Raw genomic sequence first — 24,496 nt, 5'->3', positions numbered from 1 at the left:
AAAGACAATGCTAATATGCTAGTGTTTAGCAGGTATAATGTTTTCCACGTTGGGCATTTTAATGTTACAGGTAAGCCTGCATAAGGCCCCAATCACCCAGCTTGCTGAGCCTTTTTTTTTTTTTTTACTGTTATTAAGGCAACCACCGAATCATTATCTGTCATTAATCTAACCATTAACCTAACCGCCTCTCCTTTCGTCCGACTGGACAATGAGATAAAAACGCCAATGACGTCGGGCGCCTTTCTGCTTTCAGTTGAAGTATTTTCAACTCGAAGCGCTTAGAGCATTTCCCCAAAAACGCGAGGCGTTCAGCAGCGCAAAAGCAGTGCGCAAAAAGCGTCCCTCTCATCGAAAACAACTACAAAAAAGCCGCCCCCTGCTGCTAAAACACGTCCTGTCTGATCGGGCCCTAAGTGTGGCATCATGTGCACTGTACAAAAGTTTTAACTCCAGCCAATAGTTCTTGAGCACTTTGACTAATAAAAAACCTGCTGGTGGCGCTAGAGTAACAACCCAAAGATGATTACCTAAATTATGAATTATTCATCCTCTTTAAAAGTTAAATGTTTGTACAAAACTATCTAATAGTTCTTGATATATTTCAGTATGGACTAAAATAGTGTTCTGACCAACCAACCAACCAACATTGACTTCCCTAGAGCCATACTGTTAGCTTTGCTAATGACCTCTGCTCATGTAGGAGTTCTGCTACTTACAAGGCAAAGAGTCAATCAGATGCAGCAGCTTCTGCGACGGTGCCAAAGTTTTCGACTGTACTGGTGAAGAAAGTTTAAGAAAGTAATGGGAAGAACTCAAAGTTTAGTATCTGTGTGCCTATGTTTTAAGGAGTCTGTGTCTGCTTGCTTTGCTTCTTATAGTCATAGACACTCAGACGAGTTGGATAGCTAAGGCACCCTAGATGAACAACATATCCCAGCATGCTTCCAAGCACAAAGGAGTATTCCCGTAGCTTCTGAAGGAAGTTGCTGGGTCAAAGGATGTCGGAGGCTGTTTCCTTTTTTGAATTGATGGATCTCACTTTTCTCCATTTTTGCGTCTTTATAGTGTTAAAAAGAAAACAAGTAATATCTCCCTAATCCCATGTTTCCTTTCAGAGGAGCAAAATTTGACAAGCCATGTGAGAGTTATCTTCAGGAGAGTAATTAACACCATGTCTTTTCCTTTTCTCTTTGTGTTTAGATTTGGACAACAGTGATGCCAACGAGAGACTGAAGTTCAGCATACTTAAAAGGCTCCCTGAGGTACTTCTCTGTTTGTGTGTGTTTGAGCGTGTGCGGCCAGTAATAAGATTTTCATGCAGGGCCAGGAGTAGTTTGTCCAACATGGGAAGATTAAAGGAGCTTATCCAACCTCCTCTATCTGGTGTAATCAAAGCAAAGATAGACTCTTGGCATCTCCGCATGATAGCGTGTTGAGTTTCAAACTTTGAGGATTGATGTGAGGTCCGTGACGGAGTGAATTTTTCAGCCTGGATGTCAAAAAAATGCACGAGGCCATTACAGTCCCATCTATTAGTGAGGGGGAAGTTTTGATCTTCTCTCGAATGGTTCTCTCCCCAAACTTCCCATTCTGGTCCAATTAAGAGTCTGAAGTTATTTCGGGTCTTATCTCCCTCCAGCCCCCCTCAAGCCAATCACAAAGGACTTGTGTAACAGGATAGTGAATATGTGTGTGTGTGTTGGGGAGCGGGTAGTGTACCGTAGGTAGTTTTCTGCTGAGTCTGAGGGTGTTTTATGTGTGTCCCCATCTCTTGTGTAACTTCCACGTGTTCCCGTGTGGGTACAATATATTGTTTCTGTAGCTCTGCGTGCGTGCGTGTGTGTGTTTGATTGCGTGTGTGTGTGTTTCATCCGCATTGTGATCAGAGGAATGTTGAGTGTTTAGTCTCTGCGCTCTGTTTCCTGCACATCAGACTTTTGTTCGGTGAGTTTGGCAGGCAGGAGAGATTTAGCAGGTACAATACACAAACACACACATATACACACACACACACAAACACGCATACACACACAAAACACACTCCCGCAGAGCCAGAACAGGAGATGTTGGCCCTCTGTCGGAAACTCATACCCTGGCTCAACCCAGCATCTCCATTATTCTCATTATGTAAGACGCAGGACTCACGATGCTTTGCATCAGGGTCCTGCATCTCCTTGACGTTGTTTATTTCCACTATAACAACCCGCTTGCTGCACATTATCACACTTATTACACAGCTACTCACTTACAAAATCATTAATTTAACACAAACTTAATTTTAGTTTTTTTTTTTAAATGTATTGTATTTTTTAAATGTGTAATGTTCATATTTCTTCAGCTTATAGTTAGATTCTACGCTTGGAACTGTGTCCGTAGCAACAGTAAACTCTGTAGCCTTCTTTAAAGGAGCAATTCTCCCCTGTAAAAACCCACTGTCAGTCAAAGCTGGTGTTCTCTGTAATCAATAGAAGCAATAATATTTGAAATTGGCGCCACAGCTGTGGAGAAAGTTGTACAAACAGCTCGTGGTTTCGCCCATTCTACATTCCTACAACACCCAGCGTGCATTGCGCCCCTCCCTCGGAAAGGAACGGCCCAGCGAGAGACGCTGGAGTGAAATACTACCGTTTCGCTGCAGGCAATGGCTCAGAGCGGTACAGAATCTGAAATACGCCGAGAATATACCGGTGGATCGTCAAAAAAATCTTCAGGTCTGCAGTCAACATTTCAAACCTGACGATTTTGAACGAGACATGACATCGGAGGCGGGCGACCTAGATTGAGGAAGTGTAGTTTAGCGAGCTCCCTGGCCTCTGCCAGATGACAGGTTTTGCGTAGCCTGCAGGAGGTTTTCCAGGGCCCATTGGAGAAGCGGATAGCTTCCTCCAAAGTTACAGAGCGAAATCGTATTTTTTTCCTACCATAATGGCATTAGCTCCCCAGAATAGCATGATTGGACTGAGGTTGAAAATCGGCGAAGTGGCCCTTTAAATTAGGCGACTTAGCTGTTATAATTCACATTGAACTAGAGACAAGAAGAGTCCAGAACAAAAGGACTGCATGAATGGCTGCCACACCTGATTTAGGGCTTCTGCCCCATAACTGTTAAAGTCTGTTGGCATTTTCTTTTCTATTTACCAATCCTAAACACTATCGTATTTCATACCGTGAACTGTTTAGTGTTAACTTCATGTCTGTCTTTCAAACTCTTTTGCTTTTCCTGCACCGTTTTCTTCCTCTTCTTATTTTTCCACATAAAAATGGAAAGATAAGAACGTCCAATGTCTGTGATCAGCACTGCGTTGGTTGCAGTGTTTTGTTATTCGTAACAGCAGTCTGATATTCAGAAATAACAGACCAGAGAATGCTGTAATCGACCAATCAGAACAGAGTATTCAACTAAGCTGTGTAATAGGTATGTGTTCAACCACAACTGAATTCCAATAAAAATTTCTGCCAGGTGTAAATATTACAGCACTACTTGAATTAAAATTAGCTTTTTAATACATGACCAGGATTAGCGTATCGTTTTTTCCTGCTAATGCTAAACTGCATAAATACTACTGACTTTGTCTCATTTGTATTTATGTTCGCGTACGTACTGAGTTTCTTTTTTGCAGGTATATTTTTGACTGTCAGTGTTGAACAGCACAAATAAACACTTCCAAAAAGTTTGGAAAGTTTGAATAATTATTCTCGTCACAAGCTGTCTCACTTGTTTTTTCCCTGAACTTTAAGCTCATGAAAACAGTTTATACTTGTTTCATATGTCAACAGGTAACAAGTTCAACAACAGCGTGCCAAAAAGTTTCAACACTGATGATACAGTGTGAAAAATTATGCATTAATCAGTGGAGGAACTTGGCTGACGTGCTTGTCTTTACCTTCTTCCTCTCACCTCTGATAATACCACAACACTTCAAGTGATTCAGCAGCTCTGGTTGGCAGCGTGTTTGAAGCCAGACAGAAAGCTGCCTAGAGGAAAAGCTGTGTTCTCTCTTATTGTCAGTCACACCTGTAGTTTTTGTTTACTCTGGTGTTATTTATTACTGCGGTGTGCATTTCACTGAACACTGAAAATTAGATTTCTCCAGAATTCCTCATTAGCAGTCGAGTCCTCGGTGATTGCTTTGAGTTCCAGTTGGCAAATAGAGAGGGACAGATGTTCACATGCTTTAAGGATGATTTTTTACATGCCTAAAATGTTAACTCTGTTGTGTGTTTGTGTGTGTTTGTGTAGCCTATGGATCAGAGGATCTACCATATGTGGGACCATCCTGCCAGTTCAGCTTCAATCTCCAGAGATTATGTCAGGACTCTGCTGGAGAAGCACAACAAAAACAAGGTAACACAGCACAAGGTGTCACAGAAGAGTATTTCATCTTTTTTATGTATGCAGATACAAAGGAAAATGACAAACTGAATCATGAATCTTGAACATGCTGAAGACAGTTAAAACTTTCTAACTTTTAGAGCACAACAAACTAGCAAACAAAATCTACAGGACATTCAGAAACCCCAGCTTGATTAACATTTTAATTAGTCATTAACTTAGCAACACGGCTAACTGCCATAATAGCAGCTCGGTGACGCATATGAATTTAGCTTGAAGCACCTCTGTTGCTAACATGTTGATGTTTAGCTGGTATATTGTTTAGAATTCTCAACATCTAAGTTTAGCATGCTAACATTTGCTAATTAGCAATAGATACAAACAGCTAAGGCTAAGAAAACAAAGTATTGCGAGAAATTATGGGTATTGGACTGTTAGTTAGACAAGGTTTTGATAACGTCCCCATGGCCTCTGGAAAAACAGTCTACAACAATGCTAGCTGCTATTAGCATATCCTTAGCAACAGCAGTGCTTTGAGCTTAAAATTACAAGCTAACAGGCTCATAATGACGACACAAACATGCTAATGTTTATCTGCTTAAATGTTTATCATGAGCATGTTTCCTTCTTAATTTAGCATGCTAAGATTAGCTAATGAGCAACAAACAGTTCAGCTAAGGCTGATTAAGCAGTATTGGACAAATTAGCTAAAGATGCCAAACATTTTCTGGTTCCAGCTCGTCATTTGTAAAGATAGCTTTTTGACGACATTGCCTCGGGCCTTGAAAAAACAGTCAACAGCCATGTTAGCAGCTCTTTGAGGCCACACCAGTGCTTTGAGCTTGCTTAAAATTACAGAGCTTACACATGCTGGTATGTTGAGCTTGACATTTTAGCTTGCTATCTATGACTGATTAGCAATAGCATTAAGCTAAATTTTAGGCTAAGTATGATTAAAGTATAGGACAAATTAGCCAAAGATTTGCTGGTTCCAGCTCTATGTGGGAAAATTGTGCTCTTCTTGGCTTTATATCCTTTTAAATTTGGTTTCGTTGAGTTTTGGACTTTTGGTTGTTCAAGATGAATGTCTGATGGGCTTTGTTGCTGACAAATGATCCTTGCAGCCCTAAAAATGTTAACTCCAAAAAGTGTGTTCGCCTACAACGTTACACGTAAACTGTCCTACTTGTGCTTAAATAGTGATTCAAGCTGTATAGCCCCCCTAGCATAATATAAAAGAGGTTTGCAATGCAACTGGCCAGTTACTGTCAGCTCACTGGCTAGCAAAGTGGCATGGAGAGCCAGTGGCATTTCTTGCAGTGACAGGTAAGAATGTATGGCTGCCCTAAAAAAGTAAAACTTTATCCTAAAGAGGAAAAAAGTGAGTTGAGGTGACTAGTTTCAGGATTTGCTGCAGATTTGTCTTGACTATGTGTATCCTGGAAAAGGCTGCAGAATCCACAGTTATGTTTTTGTTTTCTCTTCCTCTTCAGGGATTTGCCTTCACCGGCAGAGACAAGCAAGGCTTCAGACCGGAGTTTCTGCCTCTTACCTACCTGGCAAAGATACTCTCTGACATAGAAGAACAAGGTATATATGTGTGTGTATCCTGCCTGGTTTGGATACAGAGGCCTTTGGAGGATTAAGACAGAACGTGTGTGTTTTCCTGGGAGAGTTTGCATAGAAACTAGCATGAGAAAAGAAGGACGTGCATGGTAGCATTCTTATAAAAACTCTATCTTTCTCTTAACTTTTCTACCTGTGTTCCAGCTCAGAACCCTTTCGTGGAGCAGGAGAATGTGGACGCCCGGTTCGTGGAGGAGACGGCTCTGAAGCAGACGCTCATACTGCTGGGCTATGAGGAGAAATGAAGGATGCGGAGGGGGGGAGCGGAAGGGCGGAGCGGGACAGTGGTGGATGGATGGATTGAGGGGGAAACAGATGAGGGGGAAAATGTGTTTCAGAGAACAGTCATCATCGACTGACTGGGCCTTGAGGACAAGTAACGGATGGGTGGATGATGGAGGGACAGAGGGCAAGAAGTGAGAGCTGCGTGGAGAGATTGAGAGGCAGAGCGCTTATAAACAAGCTCTCACTGGTTGATGACAAATTAGGGTGGGGCGGAGGGAGAGATGGATGGAGACGCCCAGAAAGGGAAGATGGAGGGGAGAATTAAAAGCTTTTTCCACCTCATATTTTGTAAACAGAGGTGTGTTCGGACATAAGAAGGAGCTTATTTAACACAATACAAGAATAAATAACACAATATGGAACAATTGAGTGAAATATAATTTTGGGGAAACGTGCTTCTCAAATTTTTATTTATAATCAATAATAACTGCAGGCAGCTATTAAAAAGAAATTCATAATTCTGGAGCTGCGTCCACTCTCTCCCGTGCCTCCGCAACTTTCTCTCATACAATTTATGAACATGAATGTCAACAGTCTTTATAAATCAAACACATTTTATCCTCCTGATGCGGCTGCACCCCATCAACTTGATTACATGCTGACAAAAGCTTCACAGAAAGAGCAGCTTAATATGGTCGCTGACTGGCTGCTGTGCATTAAATCTGATTTCAACACTGAGTTATACAGAATCGTTGCGGCTCAGTAACTCAGTGGCACTTTAAAGATTTAAAATTACAGCCCCAAAGAGATATATAATAAGATAATGTACAAATTAACATAGACTCATAACTCTCTATTGTAAATAAAGAGTGCTACTTTATACCAAAACCAAATTATGTTCAGACATTGAGACTAATGAGATTTGGATTAAACAAAAATGGCTGAAAACGTAGCATTAGCGTTAGCATGTCTACATATTGGGTGTTGTTAGGACAATAAAGACTGGATAGCATTTAAATATAAAGTTTGCTGTAGCTGGTTCCTACACTTTCTTTGAGAAGTAAAAAACAAAATCACCCATTGCCCAAGTTTGCTAATGTTAGCATAATCCTGAAAAAAGTAACCCAACGAGACTCTTGCTAACTTTAACGGTCTAAAACTATTAACTATACTATTTCAACTGTTTACCCATGGCTATCAGCAATTTTTTTCAACTGTTTAACCAATACTTTAGCTAACTATTTCAACTGTTTATCCAAATAAAAAACAGCAACACCCTTTGTCGACGTTTGCTAATGTTAGCATCATCCCGACAGAAGTAGCCAAACAAGGACTTTTGCTAACTTTAACGGTCTGAAACTGACTGTTTAACTCCTAATAGAAAAAATAACACATTTCTATTAATAAAAATAAAAAGTTGAATTTATAAAAACACACTATTGCTTCATTCCATCTACTCAGGGTTTTGGTTGCATTGCCTTAGTAACAAGACGTGCTGCTTATGACGGCTAATGTTAGCTAATGTATTTTACACCCAGTTATGTTACTTATAATTATGTGAAAACACAAGGAGACAAAAAGCAGACTTTAATAACTTTATTTATGCGTGTCAAACCACAGAATCATACAAGACAGTTCACAGTTAATGATGAGCCATACAAACTGAATCATAAAGGAAACATTCAGCCGTTACTCAGCCTGCCTGCTTACACGATGAAACGTGTGGTCTGAATCATGGTGCCTTGTGCCCTCAATTGTGACTGAGCTCTTCCTGTAAGTCGAGAAATTCTTTGGTAGTAGTGTTGATGCATGTGCGTGTGCGGCATGTGTTAATAATCCTTTGCGCAATGTCTGAATGTTGGCACCCTGCAAGACTAAATACCAGGGTTTATTTACATCTTATGTAAAGCTTTGATTTGAACCATTACAAAATGTTTGTCTTGAGAAAAGGGATTTCATTATCACTCATGTTTGAACAAATGAAGTTTTGTACGATGACTTGTAAATAAAAAGATTTTTTGCTACAAGCATACTGTATTTCTTTGTTTCACTGCCATTCTTTTGAAGCTTTGTGGCAACAGTCAGGGCTTGGCTCACTTTGTTTCCAATAAATTTCCTTTGAGCACTGAAAAAGAGCCAGATACAATGTGGAGCCTTGAAATAAATGAAGGAATCATCTCAACTCGCAGGCAAATAGTTTTCTCTGCAGAGAAGGAAGTGAGCTCTCACATGCCTGACAGTACCTGAGTGTTTTGGACAGACTCAGCAGAGTTCCTCTGAAGTCAGGAAATTATCTCAGCATCAGTCATCGCACACGCTGAGTCACATTTAGCAAAGCCCACATCATGCTCATTTTACAATACCTACATCAATGCCAAATTACATAATATTTTCTTTTACTTGAGCTAATCCACCTCTAAATCATCTCTCTTCTAGGAACTTCTCTTTTGCTCACTTGATTGCCTCCTCGACACTCTGTTATGCAGTCAGTGTTATGTAGCCGGCTAATAAGAACAAACAGACGGGCAAAGTTTATCTAACAGCCCTCACCATTAGCCTGAGGTGGATGATCACACACACATACAGGCATCACATCATGCGGTGAACAGAGCTGCCTCAAAATCAGATCAACCTGCTGCCTTCTGAAACTTTTTAGGAAGTTCAGTCACACTGTGTGTGTTTCAAAGAAACTTCTGAGGTTTTTGGTCACATGGACCTAACAGCTAACTTTTAAGTGTTTATCCATTACTGTTAGCTAACTATTTCAATTGTTTATACATTTCTTGTTGCTACATGTTTTAAATGTCTGTCTTGTTGTCTGTTTTACTTTTAGATACTTATTTCGAATATTTATCCATTGCTTATGGCTACTTTTTCCACTGTATGGCCACAACCTCTGGCTTACGATTTCAACTGTTTATCCATAACTGTTAGCAAACTGTAAAGTAACTATCTCAACTGTTTATCATAACTTTTAGCTAACTATTTCAACTGTTTATCGATAACTATTAGCTAACTATTTCAACTTTTTATCATAACTGTTAGCAAACTATTTCAACTGTTTATCATAACTGTTAGCTAACTATTTCAACTGTTTATCCCTAACTGTTAGCTAACCATTTCAACTGTTTATCAATAACTGTTAGCTAACTATTTCAACTGTTTATCCCTAACTGTTAGCTAACCATTTCAACTGTTTATCATAACTGTTAGCTAACTATTTCAACTGTTTATCCCTAACTGTAAGCAAACTATTTCAACTGTTTATCATAACTGTTAGCAAACTATTTCAACTGTTTATCATTACTGTTAGCAAACTATTTCAACTGTTTATCATAACTGTAAGCAAACTATTTCAACTGTTTATCATTACTGTAAGCAAACTATTTCAACTGTTAATCATAACTGTTAGCTAACTATTTCAACTGTTTATCATAACTGTAAGCAAACTATTTCAACTGTTTATCATAACTGTTAGCTAACTATTTCAACTGTTTATCATTACTGTAAGCAAACTATTTCAACTGTTTATCATTACTGTAAGCAAACTATTTCAACTGTTAATAATAACTGTTTGCTAACTATTTCAACTGTTTATCATTACTGTAAGCTAACTATTTCAACTGTTTATCATAACTGTAAGCAAACTATTTCAACTGTTAATCATAACTGTTAGCTAACTATTTCAACTGTTTATCATTACTGTAAGCAAACTATTTCAACTGTTTATCCATAACTGTGAGCAAACCATTTCAGCTGTTTATCATAACTGTTAGCTAACTATTTCAACTGTTTATCCAAAACTGTTAGCTAACTATTTCAACTGTTTATCATAACTGTAAGCAAACTATTTCAACTGTTTATCATAACTGTTAGCTAACTATTTCAACTGTTTATCATTACTGTAAGCAAACTATTTCAACTGTTAATCATAACTGTTAGCTAACTATTTCAACTGTTTATCATTACTGTAAGCAAACTATTTCAACTGTTTATCCATAACTGTGAGCAAACCATTTCAGCTGTTTATCATAACTGTTAGCTTACTTTTTCAACTGTTTATCATAACTGTTAGCTAACTATTTCAACTGTTTATCATAACTGTTAGCTAACTATTTCAACTGTTTATCATTACTGTAAGCAAACTATTTGAACTGTTAATCATAACTGTTAGCTAACTATTTCAATTGTTTATACATTTCTTGTTGCTACATGTTTTAAATGTCTGTCTTGTTGTCTGTTTTACTTTTAGATACTTATTTCGAATATTTATCCATTGCTTATGGCTACTTTTTCCACTGTATGGCCACAACCTCTGGCTTACGATTTCAACTGTTTATCCATAACTGTTAGCAAACTGTAAAGTAACTATCTCAACTGTTTATCATAACTTTTAGCTAACTATTTCAACTGTTTATCGATAACTATTAGCTAACTATTTCAACTTTTTATCATAACTGTTAGCAAACTATTTCAACTGTTTATCATAACTGTTAGCTAACTATTTCAACTGTTTATCCCTAACTGTTAGCTAACCATTTCAACTGTTTATCAATAACTGTTAGCTAACTATTTCAACTGTTTATCCCTAACTGTTAGCTAACCATTTCAACTGTTTATCATAACTGTTAGCTAACTATTTCAACTGTTTATCCCTAACTGTAAGCAAACTATTTCAACTGTTTATCATAACTGTTAGCAAACTATTTCAACTGTTTATCATTACTGTTAGCAAACTATTTCAACTGTTTATCATAACTGTAAGCAAACTATTTCAACTGTTTATCATTACTGTAAGCAAACTATTTCAACTGTTAATCATAACTGTTAGCTAACTATTTCAACTGTTTATCATAACTGTAAGCAAACTATTTCAACTGTTTATCATAACTGTTAGCTAACTATTTCAACTGTTTATCATTACTGTAAGCAAACTATTTCAACTGTTTATCATTACTGTAAGCAAACTATTTCAACTGTTAATAATAACTGTTTGCTAACTATTTCAACTGTTTATCATTACTGTAAGCTAACTATTTCAACTGTTTATCATAACTGTAAGCAAACTATTTCAACTGTTAATCATAACTGTTAGCTAACTATTTCAACTGTTTATCATTACTGTAAGCAAACTATTTCAACTGTTTATCCATAACTGTGAGCAAACCATTTCAGCTGTTTATCATAACTGTTAGCTAACTATTTCAACTGTTTATCCAAAACTGTTAGCTAACTATTTCAACTGTTTATCATAACTGTAAGCAAACTATTTCAACTGTTTATCATAACTGTTAGCTAACTATTTCAACTGTTTATCATTACTGTAAGCAAACTATTTCAACTGTTAATCATAACTGTTAGCTAACTATTTCAACTGTTTATCATTACTGTAAGCAAACTATTTCAACTGTTTATCCATAACTGTGAGCAAACCATTTCAGCTGTTTATCATAACTGTTAGCTTACTTTTTCAACTGTTTATCATAACTGTTAGCTAACTATTTCAACTGTTTATCATAACTGTTAGCTAACTATTTCAACTGTTTATCATTACTGTAAGCAAACTATTTGAACTGTTAATCATAACTGTTAGCTAACTATTTCAACTGTTTATCATAACTGTTAGCAAACTATTTCAACTGTTAATCATAACTGTTAGCTAACTATTTCAACTGTTTATCATTACTGTTAGCAAACTATTTGAACTGTTAATCATAACTGTTAGCTAACTATTTCAACTGTTTATCCATAAATGTTAGCTAACTATTTCAACTGTTGATCATAACTGTTAGCTAACCATTTCAACTGTTTATCCATAACTGTTAGCTAACTATTTCAACTGTTTATCCATAACTGTTAGCTAACTATTTCAACTGTTGATCATAACTGTTAGCTAACTATTTCAACTGTTTATCCATAACTGTTAGCTAACTATTTCAACTGTTTATCCAATACTGTTAGCTAATCGTTTAGCATTCAAAATGCGTAGCCATTATAGGAGATAACTAAACAATTTATCAACTTTTGGCTTATAGTTTTACATTTTTAACCACCATGGTACTTCAACTGTTTATAAATCCTCCTTTTCCTACAATTTAAATCATTTCTCATTTACCTTTGTTGTTCAATTTCCATGTTTATTTTTCTTTAACAAAAATGTGTACATATTTTAAATGCACATTTAAAATAAAATATATTCAACATCATTAGTATATTTTTTAATTTTTCAAATAAGTTCAGTAACTGCAGAAGCACAGAAGTTTGGAGCCACTGGTGTATACAATCAAGTTCCCCTCATAAACTGGGTTCACAACAAAAACAAATTGCAAAACACAATCATTAGTAACCGACTCTGAACTTTCCACCCCATTTAGAGCTCCACTTTTATCTGTTTTTTCCCTTTATCTCTCCTCCCAGATTGCCATCTCTCGTTCCTCTTCATTTACATTCTCCTCTCTCTTGTCATCCTCTATGCTCTCTCATTGCCCAATCTTCTTTCTCTATTTACATTTATCATCTGAGGCATTATGCTGGCACTCTTAGCATAGCTTAGAGCTTAAACCAGCTGCAAGATTACAAATGCGGGGGATAAAACTCCAACAAGACTGACAAATACACCGAAATATTGCACTGTGTGTGTGAGAAATGAATTCATAGTATCTAATCTTAGAGGAAGGTAGAAACTGATGTGTTGCTAAGAGGAGAAATAAATCTGCAACAACACATTGTTGGACATGATGTAACAATACACATAAATTTGATCTCCCCCGAGTCTTCTGTCTTGCCTTCCACTCTCCTACAGTATTTGGTGTTACAGCGAGCAAGAGTGTAAACAAGCTGTTGCCAGTAACTTTAAAACAGAATTACAAACAGATGCAGTCTGCAAGTTTGCTCCCAAATGACACAAACAGCAGTGGTATGCTAAAAAGTGAGTACAAAAAAGTGATAGTTTGCAGTTCATTTCAGTTATTTAGCTCTTTCCTAATCTTGTTTGATTCCTCGAGTGGAGATTTTAATGTCTCTAAAGGACAAAACAAACCAAGACTCACAGGTTAATGAGAGTATTTGTGTTGTTTTTTTAAGTCTCTAAGGGTTTGAGTGTCGGTTTGCGGATGTGTCTCATGTTGGCACCTGGTTGGGAGGGTTTGAAGGGGGCCTGGGCTCCGTACGGTTTTGGCAGAGGCAGCCCGTTCGTCTGGGGGATGTACGCGTTGGGACGGATTTCAGCTGTGGTGTACTCTCCATTAGGCAACCTGTTCCACTCCTCTTCTTCAGCCAGCTACACACACACACACACACACACACACACACACACACACCAGGGGCAGTTTTAATATTTAATGCAAGTCTGCATAACCTTGGACAAAATAGTTTAAATTTAATTTCACTGAATTTTAATCTTGGAAATGGAATAATTGATATTTTTAAGACAAATGCTAGGGCAGCAGTGAACACTGAGTGCAGGAGCTCAGGATCAGAAGGCTGATAAATGATGTATGATTTAAAAAATACACATTGGAGAGATTAGTGATACTTGGAATGATCTGGGTTTGTTATAAAGGCTTTTGTGACACCCAAGAGGATGTTCAGGGCATTACTAAAACATCTGAAAGGGGCTTAAATATCACAAAATCCTTCAGTTTGTAAAAAGGAAAAAGGCTGAAACCACTGAAAATTGAAAAAATAAATATGCAAACTTCTTATAATAAGAACAGAAGCCTTTTAGCACCTTTAATCCTCCCTAAAAACAACACCTCAACGTAACTGAGTTCCCTCATGTGCAGTTTCAATGCGAGAGCTGTCGCTGAAAACGTCCGTCCCCCTCTAATAAAACTAAAAATATGACTTGCAGAATTCTGACAGTGGCGGACAAAATTGATTTGAACCCAGTACGGCTGATGGATCAATTTAAAACCATGGCGCACTCCCGCTGAGAGAAGGAATATCTCCCAGTGTGCACAACAGTCCTCTCCCCTTTGACTTTCGCCCCACGACGGCATGCAAATGAACTGTGCCTAAATCTCGCCGAGACTTCAAAGAGATGGCGATTTTTTCTCATGCATATGAACAGTTTATCCGCTGGCATGTGATCTGAGGAGTGCACACAAAACAAGGAATAATGGCTTTGAATGCATTAAAAAAATGTGAAAGCTGCTGATACAGAAACAGGAAAAACATATTGGTCCAATCCGGCTAAGGAAGCTCATTTACATTTTAAAAAGAAGCTTAAAACGCATGATTAACAGTGCCTTAAGAGAGTGGGAAACAGCTTAACTGTTAGATCTAACTTTTGGTACTTTCTGTTTTTTGGTTGAACTGATCTGTGTTTTCTCAGACAGGCTGCAGACAGCTGCACCCGTCTCAGACTCAGCTGATCCCTGTACAGCATGTGTGCCTTTCTTGTGTAGACAGCCTCTCCTTCTGTTTGTCAGCCAGTCTGCCCTCCTTGTCCTGTGTTTGTGCTTATTTCCTGGCTAATCTGTGTGTGTGTACGTGCGCGTGGAGAGTTCACTCACTGCTCTGTCTGGTCTGTGCGTGCTCAGGTATGCCGCAGCCCTTCTGTCCCCCGGAATCTTAATCGATTCCTGCCCTGAGTCGTGTCCTCGCTCCACTTCGTTTTCCTTTGTCACTCTATCTTCTTTTCCTGCCCCTCAGTGCTTTCATCAATTCCTGACCACTGATCTTTGTGTGTGTGTGTGTTTTTTTTTTTTACCCTCTCTCTCTCCTCTTTGTCCCTCTGTCTCCTCTTCTTGTCTCGGAGCATCCTCCTCCACTCCTCCTCTATCTCGGGGCACGGTGGCAGGCCCTGCTCCAGCTGCTGCTGGCACCTGTCCATCTGGAAACACAGAAACATCACTTTGTATTCCTGTCACTCCGTCCACTCTGCACTGTCCTGGTTAAATTCAATTGCAGCTGCACCCAAAACAGATGGTGGTATTAGAGTTAGAATTTGGGCAAAGTTATGCATCTGCATCTTCTACTTGTGGTGGTGTGTGTGTAGTGCTGCAGGCATACATCAGCTGCAGGGGTTCCTCGGGTTATTAACACTCATCTCCTGAAACATTTAGGAGCCTTGTGGGAAATCCGCTCATTTTTAGCACTTTAATGTTTTATTGAGTAAGAAAGATGTGTGAGTTTCTGTTCAACACAATTTCAAAATATTTTGCTTAATGACAAAATAATAAGCTTAGTTTTAAAGAAACATTATTAATGTGAATGGTGCTGTAGTAAGAAAACCACAAAGAATTATAGGAAATCTTGTGTGTTAGCCTCTTTCAGCTCTTTGTTTTGGTTGTTAAAGTCGCAACTCAAATCTTTAAGTTAACTCTTCTCTCTGAAGGCAGCAAATACATCTTACATTTAGTACGCATGAAGTTGGCACTGAGTTTATCAGTAAAGGACTGGTTGGCATTTGCAGCTAAGGAGCTACGTCTTTCTCTCAGGACCTGGAGGAGAACCAAACAGATCTAAAAGGAGAGTGAAGATTGGACTTGCATTCATAACACTAATTTCACTTTAAAGTTATAATCTTGAAGTTCTCAGTTTTGTTCTACTTGGCGCCACCTTATGGCAATAAATGGCAATTGAGGGCGCATACGTCCCGGTTGTAACTCTCGATTTTCCTCGCTGACGGTAGCTTACTTTTTAGACTGTTTGCCTTCATCTGAGTGTTGAATTTGCATCTTCTTCTTTGGATTTTCACTTATTTTTGAAGTTGTATCTGTAGTCATCCATCTTTTCTTTGTTTGTTCAGCCATAGTAGATTACTGTTTACTCGCAACACTTGCAGAGGCTGAAAAAGCAGCCGCTTAGCTCCGCCTACCCTCTCTGGCAGACCAACCGCTACGGGTGATGGAAAACGCGCCACTAACTGAGCGCCGCTTGTACGCCGCAGTCCGTAATTCTGCAAATGCAAAGGCTTTCATCATTGTGTTACTTCATTCTGTAATAGATAGTGAATTAACAGACATTTATTTAAATGGAAATCTTCCAGATTATTACTTTAAAGCTTGTCTACAGTTAGGAAATAGAAAATGAAAAGTATCAGATATGTGTATTTAAGATAAATATAATATAAAGAATGACAAGATATCGATCTGCTTGTGGAAAATCAGTTACATTAAACACTAACATAGTAATTAGCTTTAAACAACAAAAGAATGTTACACACTTAAATGTAAAATTCTTCTGACAGCTGCTAATCAGAGTGACTATTTAAGGTTCACTTACTGTTGACGCAATCTTGAGTCCTTTTAGACATGGCTATAATCACTTAGTTAGCTCACTAACACTGCAAACATCAATGGAACTTTTGTTGGTGGCCATGGATACTGCAGTAGCTAATGGGCTGTGGGTGCTCGTTTCAGATCAAACAACAACTTATTGAAAGTTAATTGTTGAGCTCAGAGAACTGTCTCACCAATCAGTAGCTACTCACTACCTTCCATTTTTTTATGAGCTAGCTATTAATTAAACCTTGTGGTTTAGAATTGTTTTGCTGCTTTGTGCAGGACCAGTCGTGACTGAATGCTAAGCACCAATGCTAACTGACTCCCTGATGCCTTTATCTACTGCATTAGGACTAATTTTTGTTTTGTTTCTTTTTTCGTCTCATTTGTTATGAAAATTATTATTGATTATTATTTTGCTCCCTGTTTGCCTCTTCATTTGTTTTGTTGTGCAAATAAGCAAATTAAATGCAGTGGAGGTGAAAGATGGGACACAGTGAGGGATTATTTGTGAGACATTTTTTGTAGTCTTCGATCGCGGCCGTTGGAGAGTAACAGGAAAACTGGGAAAAACAGCAGGAGACTGAGGGGGAAATGTGCAAGCGAGATCTGTTTTTGGACGTTTGGCATCACATTGTTGTTGGCGCTGTCAGTGACTTGGACCACCTCTGACCTGCAGCTCTTTCTCTTTGATCTCCTGTTGCAGAGCCAGAGCAACAGCTTGCTTCATGGACAGTTCTGCCGAAACGGCCATCATGCGGTGGTTGGTGTCGATTATGTGAGCTCGGAGCTCGTTTAGCTGGAGGCAGAAAACACACACGGAGAGATAAGAAGGGATTTCACACAGATTGACCATGCTTTTTGAGACAGAATTCATGTTTTGACTGACATAAGATACAAGTTGTGAAGCTAATCGTTCAATATGTTTGGAATTACTCTACCCCTTCTAGCTAGTACTGGGAGTGAACTTTTTTACCTCACATTTGATGTTACATCTTCCCAAATCAAATTAATCTTCTTTCATATTAAAAGCAACGAGCCCTGTTCCGGTAGCTTTTGTTGTGGCTATTTATAATTGGCGTGTGTGTGAGAGGAATACACACAGTCGAGGAGAGAGAAAGGAAATTGTAATGCTCGGTGAACTCCTTAATGCCCACTCTGCGTGCTCCTCACATGGACTGCACATGCTATGCTCCTCCAACAACGTGTGTTCGAGAGAGCTGGGCCGACTGCGCTTTTTCAAGTGAATGATATAACAAGTGTCTCTTCACGTGTGTACATTCTTCTTCTTTATTGCTCCATCTGTGCGTATATGAGCTGAGCGTTATCTCCGTCTGCGTGCAAGCGTATCCTGTCGTCTTACCTTCTTTGCCAGCGAGAGTCTGTCCTGCTGGCAGTTCTCAGCCTGCTCGCTGAGCGGCTTCGAGAGCCGGGTCACCTGGTCCACCAGGAGTTCTTTTTCCAGCACCTGCCTCTCCCTCTCGGCTAGATTCACCTCCAGCTACACAGAGTTCATAAAGAAAATATGATCTAAATTTATATATAGATACAATTTACTAGGCTTAATGGGAAATACATGCTTATATGCATTGTTTGCACACACACAAAGTCCTTGTAATGTTGTTGTTTACCTGCTCGATCTTCTTGAAAAGTTCTGCAGGTGAGAGGTCTTTGCCTTTTAGCTCTTTGTAATCAACTGTTCGATTGACGCCTTCCAGTGTCCTGTCTCTGGCTTCTGACAACTAAGAGACAGAGAGAATTGAAGACAAAAAGACACAAGCTGACAGTGTGTAAGTGAACAGTGTACTGACACATACAATAAAGACTTATATAGGCAGAAGTGTAGTGGTCAGGTCACTGTCATTGAGGTCTAAGTAAACAACATGAGAGTTAAAGTGAGAGATCTATAAGTCGGTTTTTTTAGTGCCTTCTCGTTATTGCACTGAAGACTTAAAGGTTCAGACATTTCTCAGCTGAATGTAGCACCATATACGGGAGCTACTTCCAACTAGGTGACAAGTCAGAGGCACAGTGTGATGAAAGAAACCGCAATTTAAAAACACCACAGGATCCCTCGAGGGGACGTTTTTTGAAGAAATATTCAGACGTCCCATAAGACAACAGAAATAGAAGAGGAGAAAAGGAGACACACAAAAAAAGGGCCAGCAGGAGGACAAGAGACATTAAAATGAAGTGGAATTTTAGATTCAGGCCTTGAGCTGACACTATTATCTTGAAAGAGCTGCAATGGCTGAGTGAGTGGATTAAAGTGGGAAGAAATGTAGTACCACTCTCATGTCTGTGCGGTCAACACTGAGCCACCGCCAGTCTCCAGCAGCTGATTAGCTTAGCTTAGCTTAGTGCAAAGAGATTCTGCGAGAAATAGGCTGGTACATCACTACTAAAAGTTGAAATGTTGTCTCTACCCTTTGTTCTTTATACAGGTTTAAAAAAGAACAGATATAACATGTTAGTAAGTGAAATTTAGAGTGTCTGATCTCAAGAAGCCACATACTATGAGAAGCCCGTTTTCGCCACTTGGGTGAAAAAAAAAAAAAAAGTCAATATTTTGACTTGGCATCTCAATATTTCAACTTAGTATCTCAAAATAATGACTTAGTATCTCAATATTTCAACTTAGTATCTCAAAATAATGACTTAGTATCTCAATATTTCAACTTAGTATCTCAAAATAATGACTTAGTATCTCAAAATAATGACTTCGTATCTCAATATTTCGACTTAGTATCTCAAAATAATGACTTCGTATCTCAATATTTCGACTTAGTATCTCAAAATAATGACTTAGTATCAAAATATTTCAACTTAGTATCTCAAAATAATGACTTAGTATCTCAAAATAAGGACTTAGTATCTCAATATTTCGACTTAGTATCTCAAAATAATGACTTAGCATCTCAATATTTCAACTTAGTATCTCAAAATAATGACCTAGTATCAAAATATTTCAACTTAGTATCTCAAAATAATGACTTAGTATCTCAATATTTCAACTAAGTATCTCAGTATAATGACTTAGTATCTCAATATTTCGACTTAATATCTCAAAATAATGACTTAGTATCTCAATATTTCGACTTAATATCTCAAAATAATGACTCAGTATCTCAGTATTTTGAATTAATATCTCCATATTTCCACTTACTAAGTCATTATTATATAATTTTTTCGACTTAGTATCTCAAAATTTTGACTGAGCATTGAATCAATCAAATTGGCAGAAATGGGCTTCAATAACATACAAACGTGAAGAGTGCAAGCAAGTAAAAACTTTTTTGTTTACATGCAAACTCTACACTGCACCTTTAAATAACTGTATCAAGCAAAAATCCCAAACTTACAGCGATTGCAGCTTCTCACATGCAACAATTTTCTGCATTTCTTTTTATCACTGCATAAAACTTGAGACTCCCAAAGCTTCAAAAGATACCAAATATGTCAGGCTCAATTTTGGTGCATTAATTTTGCACGAGACATCGAGACTATTACTATTTGACGGAACAGTGTGGGGTTGTTTTTATACCTCATAAAGGAATAGCATAGTCCCAACCATTATGAAGGTACTTAAAGGGGGAAGTAAAGAGAAAGAGGTAGTTTAAAGTTTGTGCAGCTTCAAATATCTCTTCTGCATTTTCTGTGCTTGTAATGGAGTAAATTATTAATCAACTTATATTTTCTTCAATATGATAAATGTTATTTGCAGCCCCGAAAAACTCACAACCACAAAGAGGACAAGGGCTCAAAGATGCACCTGGATTCATCTGGTCAATCTGCAACTGGTTCTACTATCTGCTATTGAATACAGATGACACAGACAAAGGCAATTGAAAAGTGGCCTCTTAACCTGTGCTAAGACTGTAGATGGAAATGAGCAATTTAAAGTAGCTCCAGTATCTCAACAGGGAAGTTAATGCAAAAGCCCAATGGCCCCATCGCAGTGAAATAAATGAAGTCATTATATAAAAATATATGAAGCTGAGATGATCAAGGAACCATGACAGGGACCATAAAAGGGGCGTAAGCAGAAAAGAGAAAGAAAACAACTGACCAGATTAATAAAAGAGAGGAAATATGAATAGATGCCTGGGGAGATTGGAGAAGAGGACCAAAAATTGATCGGATGGACAGCAGAAAATAAATAACAGGAGCAGGGAGGAGTGGAGGCAGAAAACAGGGTGTGGAAAAATGTTGTACACACAGGCGGTCTGACCTGACATGATCTGGCTTATGAAACAGCAGCTTCTCTCCTCTCAACCGTACACAACGTGTGTTTAGGTGCCTGTATCTAATGCAGGAGTTTGTGTGTCAGGCTTAAAAGACAGCGTGGAACAAAGTGATGATTCCCATTTCCCCTCCCTGTCGGAAGAGATTAATGAAGCTTCTCCCTGAACGTCACATGACTCAAGTTTGAACTTAATAGTATGACTGTCATGTGATTAAAGCTGTTTGTAAGGCTAAAGTCACAGATGCTCAGGAAGAAAGATTAAAGCTGAAAGGTGGACGAAACTGATAGAATGCAGCTGATAGACTGAAATGTAGAGATAGAGATGAAAGTGGAGCAGATGTACACAGAGAGAGTGATAAAAGGCTGACAAATAGAAGAAGATGAAATGAAAAAGAGTAAAGGAAAGACAGCATAAAACCCAGAGTGAGAAAAAGAGGCAGAGATAGGATGTGAAAGCAGGCAAGAGATGTGGAAGGAACAGGAATTGGGGCTGACCAACAGGGACCAGGGTTATCTGCAGTTTTCACAGAGAACATGACTTTGATAACAAAAACCTTGTTCGTGGTGTGAGGAGTTGCATGCATGTTAACTACATCTACAAAACTGGGTCCTATTTCCTGCCAAACATGCAAATTAAGGGCACCAAAGTGTAAATGATCGTGAGACAACAAAGGGATCAATAGTTTCTGTTCAACTTTAAAGACAAATATTAGTGAGGTCACTTTTTTTTATTTTTTTTAGTGTCTCCTTTTTCCACATTTAAGCCATATCTTTTTACAACATGATATCCCTTTACAACATTCAACATTTGGAAGGACCAACTGTGTTGTAAAATTAAAAGTGCACTTCCATATTCCACATTAAAGTCAGTAAGCTAGGCTAACCAACTAAGAAAGTGGAAGCTAGCAAGCAAGAAAGTTGAAGCTAGCAAGCCACAAAATGAATGTAAGCAAGCTACAAAGTGGAAACCATCAAGCAAGAAAGTGGAAGATAGCAAGCAAGAAAGTTGAAGCTAGCAAGCCACAAAATGAATGTAAGCAAGCTACAAAGTGGAAACCATCAAGCAAGAAAGTGGAAGCTAGCAAGCTAAAAAAAAAAGTGGGCAGGTAGCAAGCAAGAAAGTGGGAGCTAGCAAGCTAAAAAAAAGTGGGAGCTAGCAAGCAAGAAAGTGGAAGCTAGCAAGCTAAAAAAAAGTGGGAGCTAGCAAGCTGGAAAGTAGAAGCTAGTAAGCAAGAAAATGGAGGCTGGCAAGCAAGAAAGAAAGTGGAAGCTTGCAAGCAAGAAAGTGGAAGCTAGTAAGCAAGAAAGTGGGAGCTAGCAAACTTGAAAGTGGAAGCTAGCAAGCTGGAAAGTGGAAGCTAGCAAGGTAGAAGGTGGAAGCTAGCAAGCTAAAAAAGTGGACGCTAGTAAGCAAGAAAGTGGAGGCTGGCAAGCAAGAAAGTGGAGGTAGCAAGCTGGAAAGTTGGAGCTAGCAAGCTTGAAAGTGGAAGCTAGCAAGGTAGAAGGTGGAGGCTAGCAAGCTAAAAAAGTGGAAGCTAGCAAGCAAGAAAGTGGAAGCTAGCAATCTAGAAAGTGAAAGAAAGAAGGACGAGTGGAAGCAAGATTTCAGAGCACTGATTCAACCATAACTATTCAAGCATGATACTTTTGCACCTGTTGAGTCATTGTCAAGCTCCTGCACAGTCAATGAATCAGTTTTGAGTTACTCCCACATGGCACAGGCTGGCAAGCAAGAAAGAAAGTGGAAGCTAGCAAGCAAGAAAGTGGAAGCTAGTAAGCAAGAACGTGGGAGCTAGCAAACTTGAAAGTGGAAGCTAGCAAGGTAGAAGGTGGAAGCTAGCAAGCTAAAAAAGTGGACGCTAGTAAGCAAGAAAGTGGAGGCTGGCAAGCAAGAAAGTGGAGGTAGCAAACTGGAAAGTTGGAGCTAGCAAGCTTGAAAGTGGAAGCTAGCAAGGTAGAAGGTGGAGGCTAGCAAGCTAAAAAAGTGGAAGCTAGCAAGCAAGAAAGCGGAAGCTAGCAATCTAGAAAGTGAAAGAAAGCAAGCGAGCTAGGACGAGTGGAAGCAAGATTTCAGAGCACTGATTCAACCAACTATTCAAGCATGATAGTTTTGCAGCTGTTGAGTCATGGTCAAGCTCCTGCACAGTCAATGAATCAGTTTTGAGTTACTCCCACATGACACAGTGGGTCCAGTTTTGGTGAGTAAACCGGAATGAAGGGACAAAGTTAGAATATCCGACGTTGTAAGAAATACTGTTAATCGTTATTTTTGCTCTGAGTTGAGTGAGTAGAACTGAACACTCTCCCAGACCCATGTCTGAGGGTTAATCCTTAGCCACCATCAGTGAGCTAGCTTAGCCCAGCACAAAGAGTTTCTGCTGATGGTCAAGACAAAATCTACAACAAAACCACCTAAAAGTCAAATCCTTGACTCTTTTGTTGTATGACTTTAAAGAACATGATTTTTTTTAATCGAATTTAGCTTTTAAAAGAAGTGAATAAGCATATTTACCAAAATGTCTTATTATTCCCTTAATACACTCCCAGCTTGTACTGCTAGAGGGGCTGTTGGAACTTAAATGATATTATCTGTAGTGCCTTCCCATAAGATATTGCTTCAATAAAACCACCACAGTGCTTACACTGTCAGTTTGTTGTCTACCAAAAATACAGGCCACCCTGGAGGATAGTTATGTGGGGGCCCTATCACAGCAGAAAAATAGATAAAAGTTCAATTTCAGCTTTCTGTAATTACAACTCAAAGAGATCAATACATAAATCCTTGGCGTTTGTTTCAAATGGCGTATTGATTTGGTCGGCCAGCTCGCTATATGTTACAATTGAAGGATAAATATTCAATGTGAAGATACCTCACTGCATTAGAGAGGTTTTTATGCATTTCAAAGCTTTAAATGAAGATTAACTTTTCAGACTGCGTCATTTAGTATGTGCCCACTCTTGACTTTTGAGTCTGATTGATCTGTGCACCACCCTCATACGTGACAACCCTAAGCCATTTAAACACTGCATGATGGATGGATACGGCCCATCTCTGTCACTCTCCTTCTCCGCTCTTCAATAAATCATTCTTTTTTTTCTCTGTTGTGCCCTCGCTCTTAACGTTTTTATACCCGTCCGCCCTCCCTCTGTTTGTATACGCTGATGTTTGTCTTTCTCTTTGTATTCATCCGTCTCTGTGTCAGCGTCTCTGTTCTGCCTGCCTGCCTCTCTGTTTTCTTCATCTGACAGTCACAAAGAGTCGCTGCTTTCTTGGCTCATGAACGCCGTACACTGTTGTACATGTGGCGGCAACTCCACAGAATACAATTTGCATATCATTTGCATAATTTCAGCTCAGTTTGTTAGTTAGCATGATGGCTAAAAACAGCTGCATAATCGATGGCAAAATGCATGCTTAACACTACAGAAATTAATGAACTTATTTATATACCACTCTTGAAAATGAGGTAACAACGTGCCTCACAATTAGAGAGCATAAAAGACTAAAGGATAGATCAGCGGAGCAGAAAGGTCAGCAAAGTGAAGCAGCAGTCAAGTCAGAATCATAATAAGGTTATGTAAGGTTAATTAGCTGAACATGTGAGCGGAGGAGCTGAACTGAAGCTTTCATAAGCCTCGAATGAAGAATAAATTATAATTAGATATTAAAATATGCAGTTTAACTTGCTTTCAACACAAGCCGCTTAATATTAGCAACAAATTTTAGCTAATTGTTTTACACTAACGATGTCAAACTGATGCAATGTGAAACAAGTCAGCTGTTATGCTGCAGCAGGGCTGATTTTGGGGACTTTAGTGATGGATCCTACAAAT

General features: G+C 38.6%; 2 protein-coding genes across 2 annotated transcripts in view; one reads left to right on the top strand and one right to left on the bottom strand.

Annotated features, from left to right (window-relative positions):
• The window catches only part of gsap (gamma-secretase activating protein), a 39,457-nt gene extending 33,207 nt beyond the window's left edge, over positions 1-6,250 (top strand). Inside the window, exons 29-32 of the mRNA XM_069670741.1 lie at positions 1,204-1,265; positions 4,244-4,348; positions 5,830-5,926; positions 6,107-6,250. Coding sequence (XP_069526842.1) covers positions 1,204-1,265; positions 4,244-4,348; positions 5,830-5,926; positions 6,107-6,207 — 365 coding nt within the window. The 3' untranslated portion in view covers positions 6,208-6,250. The remainder of the gene's footprint in view (positions 1-1,203; positions 1,266-4,243; positions 4,349-5,829; positions 5,927-6,106) is intronic.
• Positions 6,251-13,265: 7,015 nt separating this feature from the next.
• The window catches only part of ccdc146 (coiled-coil domain containing 146), a 56,026-nt gene continuing 44,795 nt past the window's right edge, over positions 13,266-24,496 (bottom strand). Inside the window, exons 19-23 of the mRNA XM_069671585.1 lie at positions 18,048-18,158; positions 17,780-17,917; positions 17,090-17,215; positions 14,901-15,023; positions 13,266-13,466 (exon numbers count right to left, since the gene is read on the bottom strand). Coding sequence (XP_069527686.1) covers positions 13,266-13,466; positions 14,901-15,023; positions 17,090-17,215; positions 17,780-17,917; positions 18,048-18,158 — 699 coding nt within the window. The remainder of the gene's footprint in view (positions 13,467-14,900; positions 15,024-17,089; positions 17,216-17,779; positions 17,918-18,047; positions 18,159-24,496) is intronic.

Source organism: Semicossyphus pulcher, unplaced genomic scaffold (genome assembly GCF_022749685.1).
Source record: "Semicossyphus pulcher isolate SPU_LCO1_2020_fin unplaced genomic scaffold, fSemPul1.0.p SCAF_20, whole genome shotgun sequence".
NCBI classification, from domain to species: domain Eukaryota; kingdom Metazoa; phylum Chordata; class Actinopteri; order Labriformes; family Labridae; genus Semicossyphus; species Semicossyphus pulcher.
Note: the sequence above shows the minus strand (reverse complement) of the source record. Positions and strands in the feature narration are given on the sequence as shown.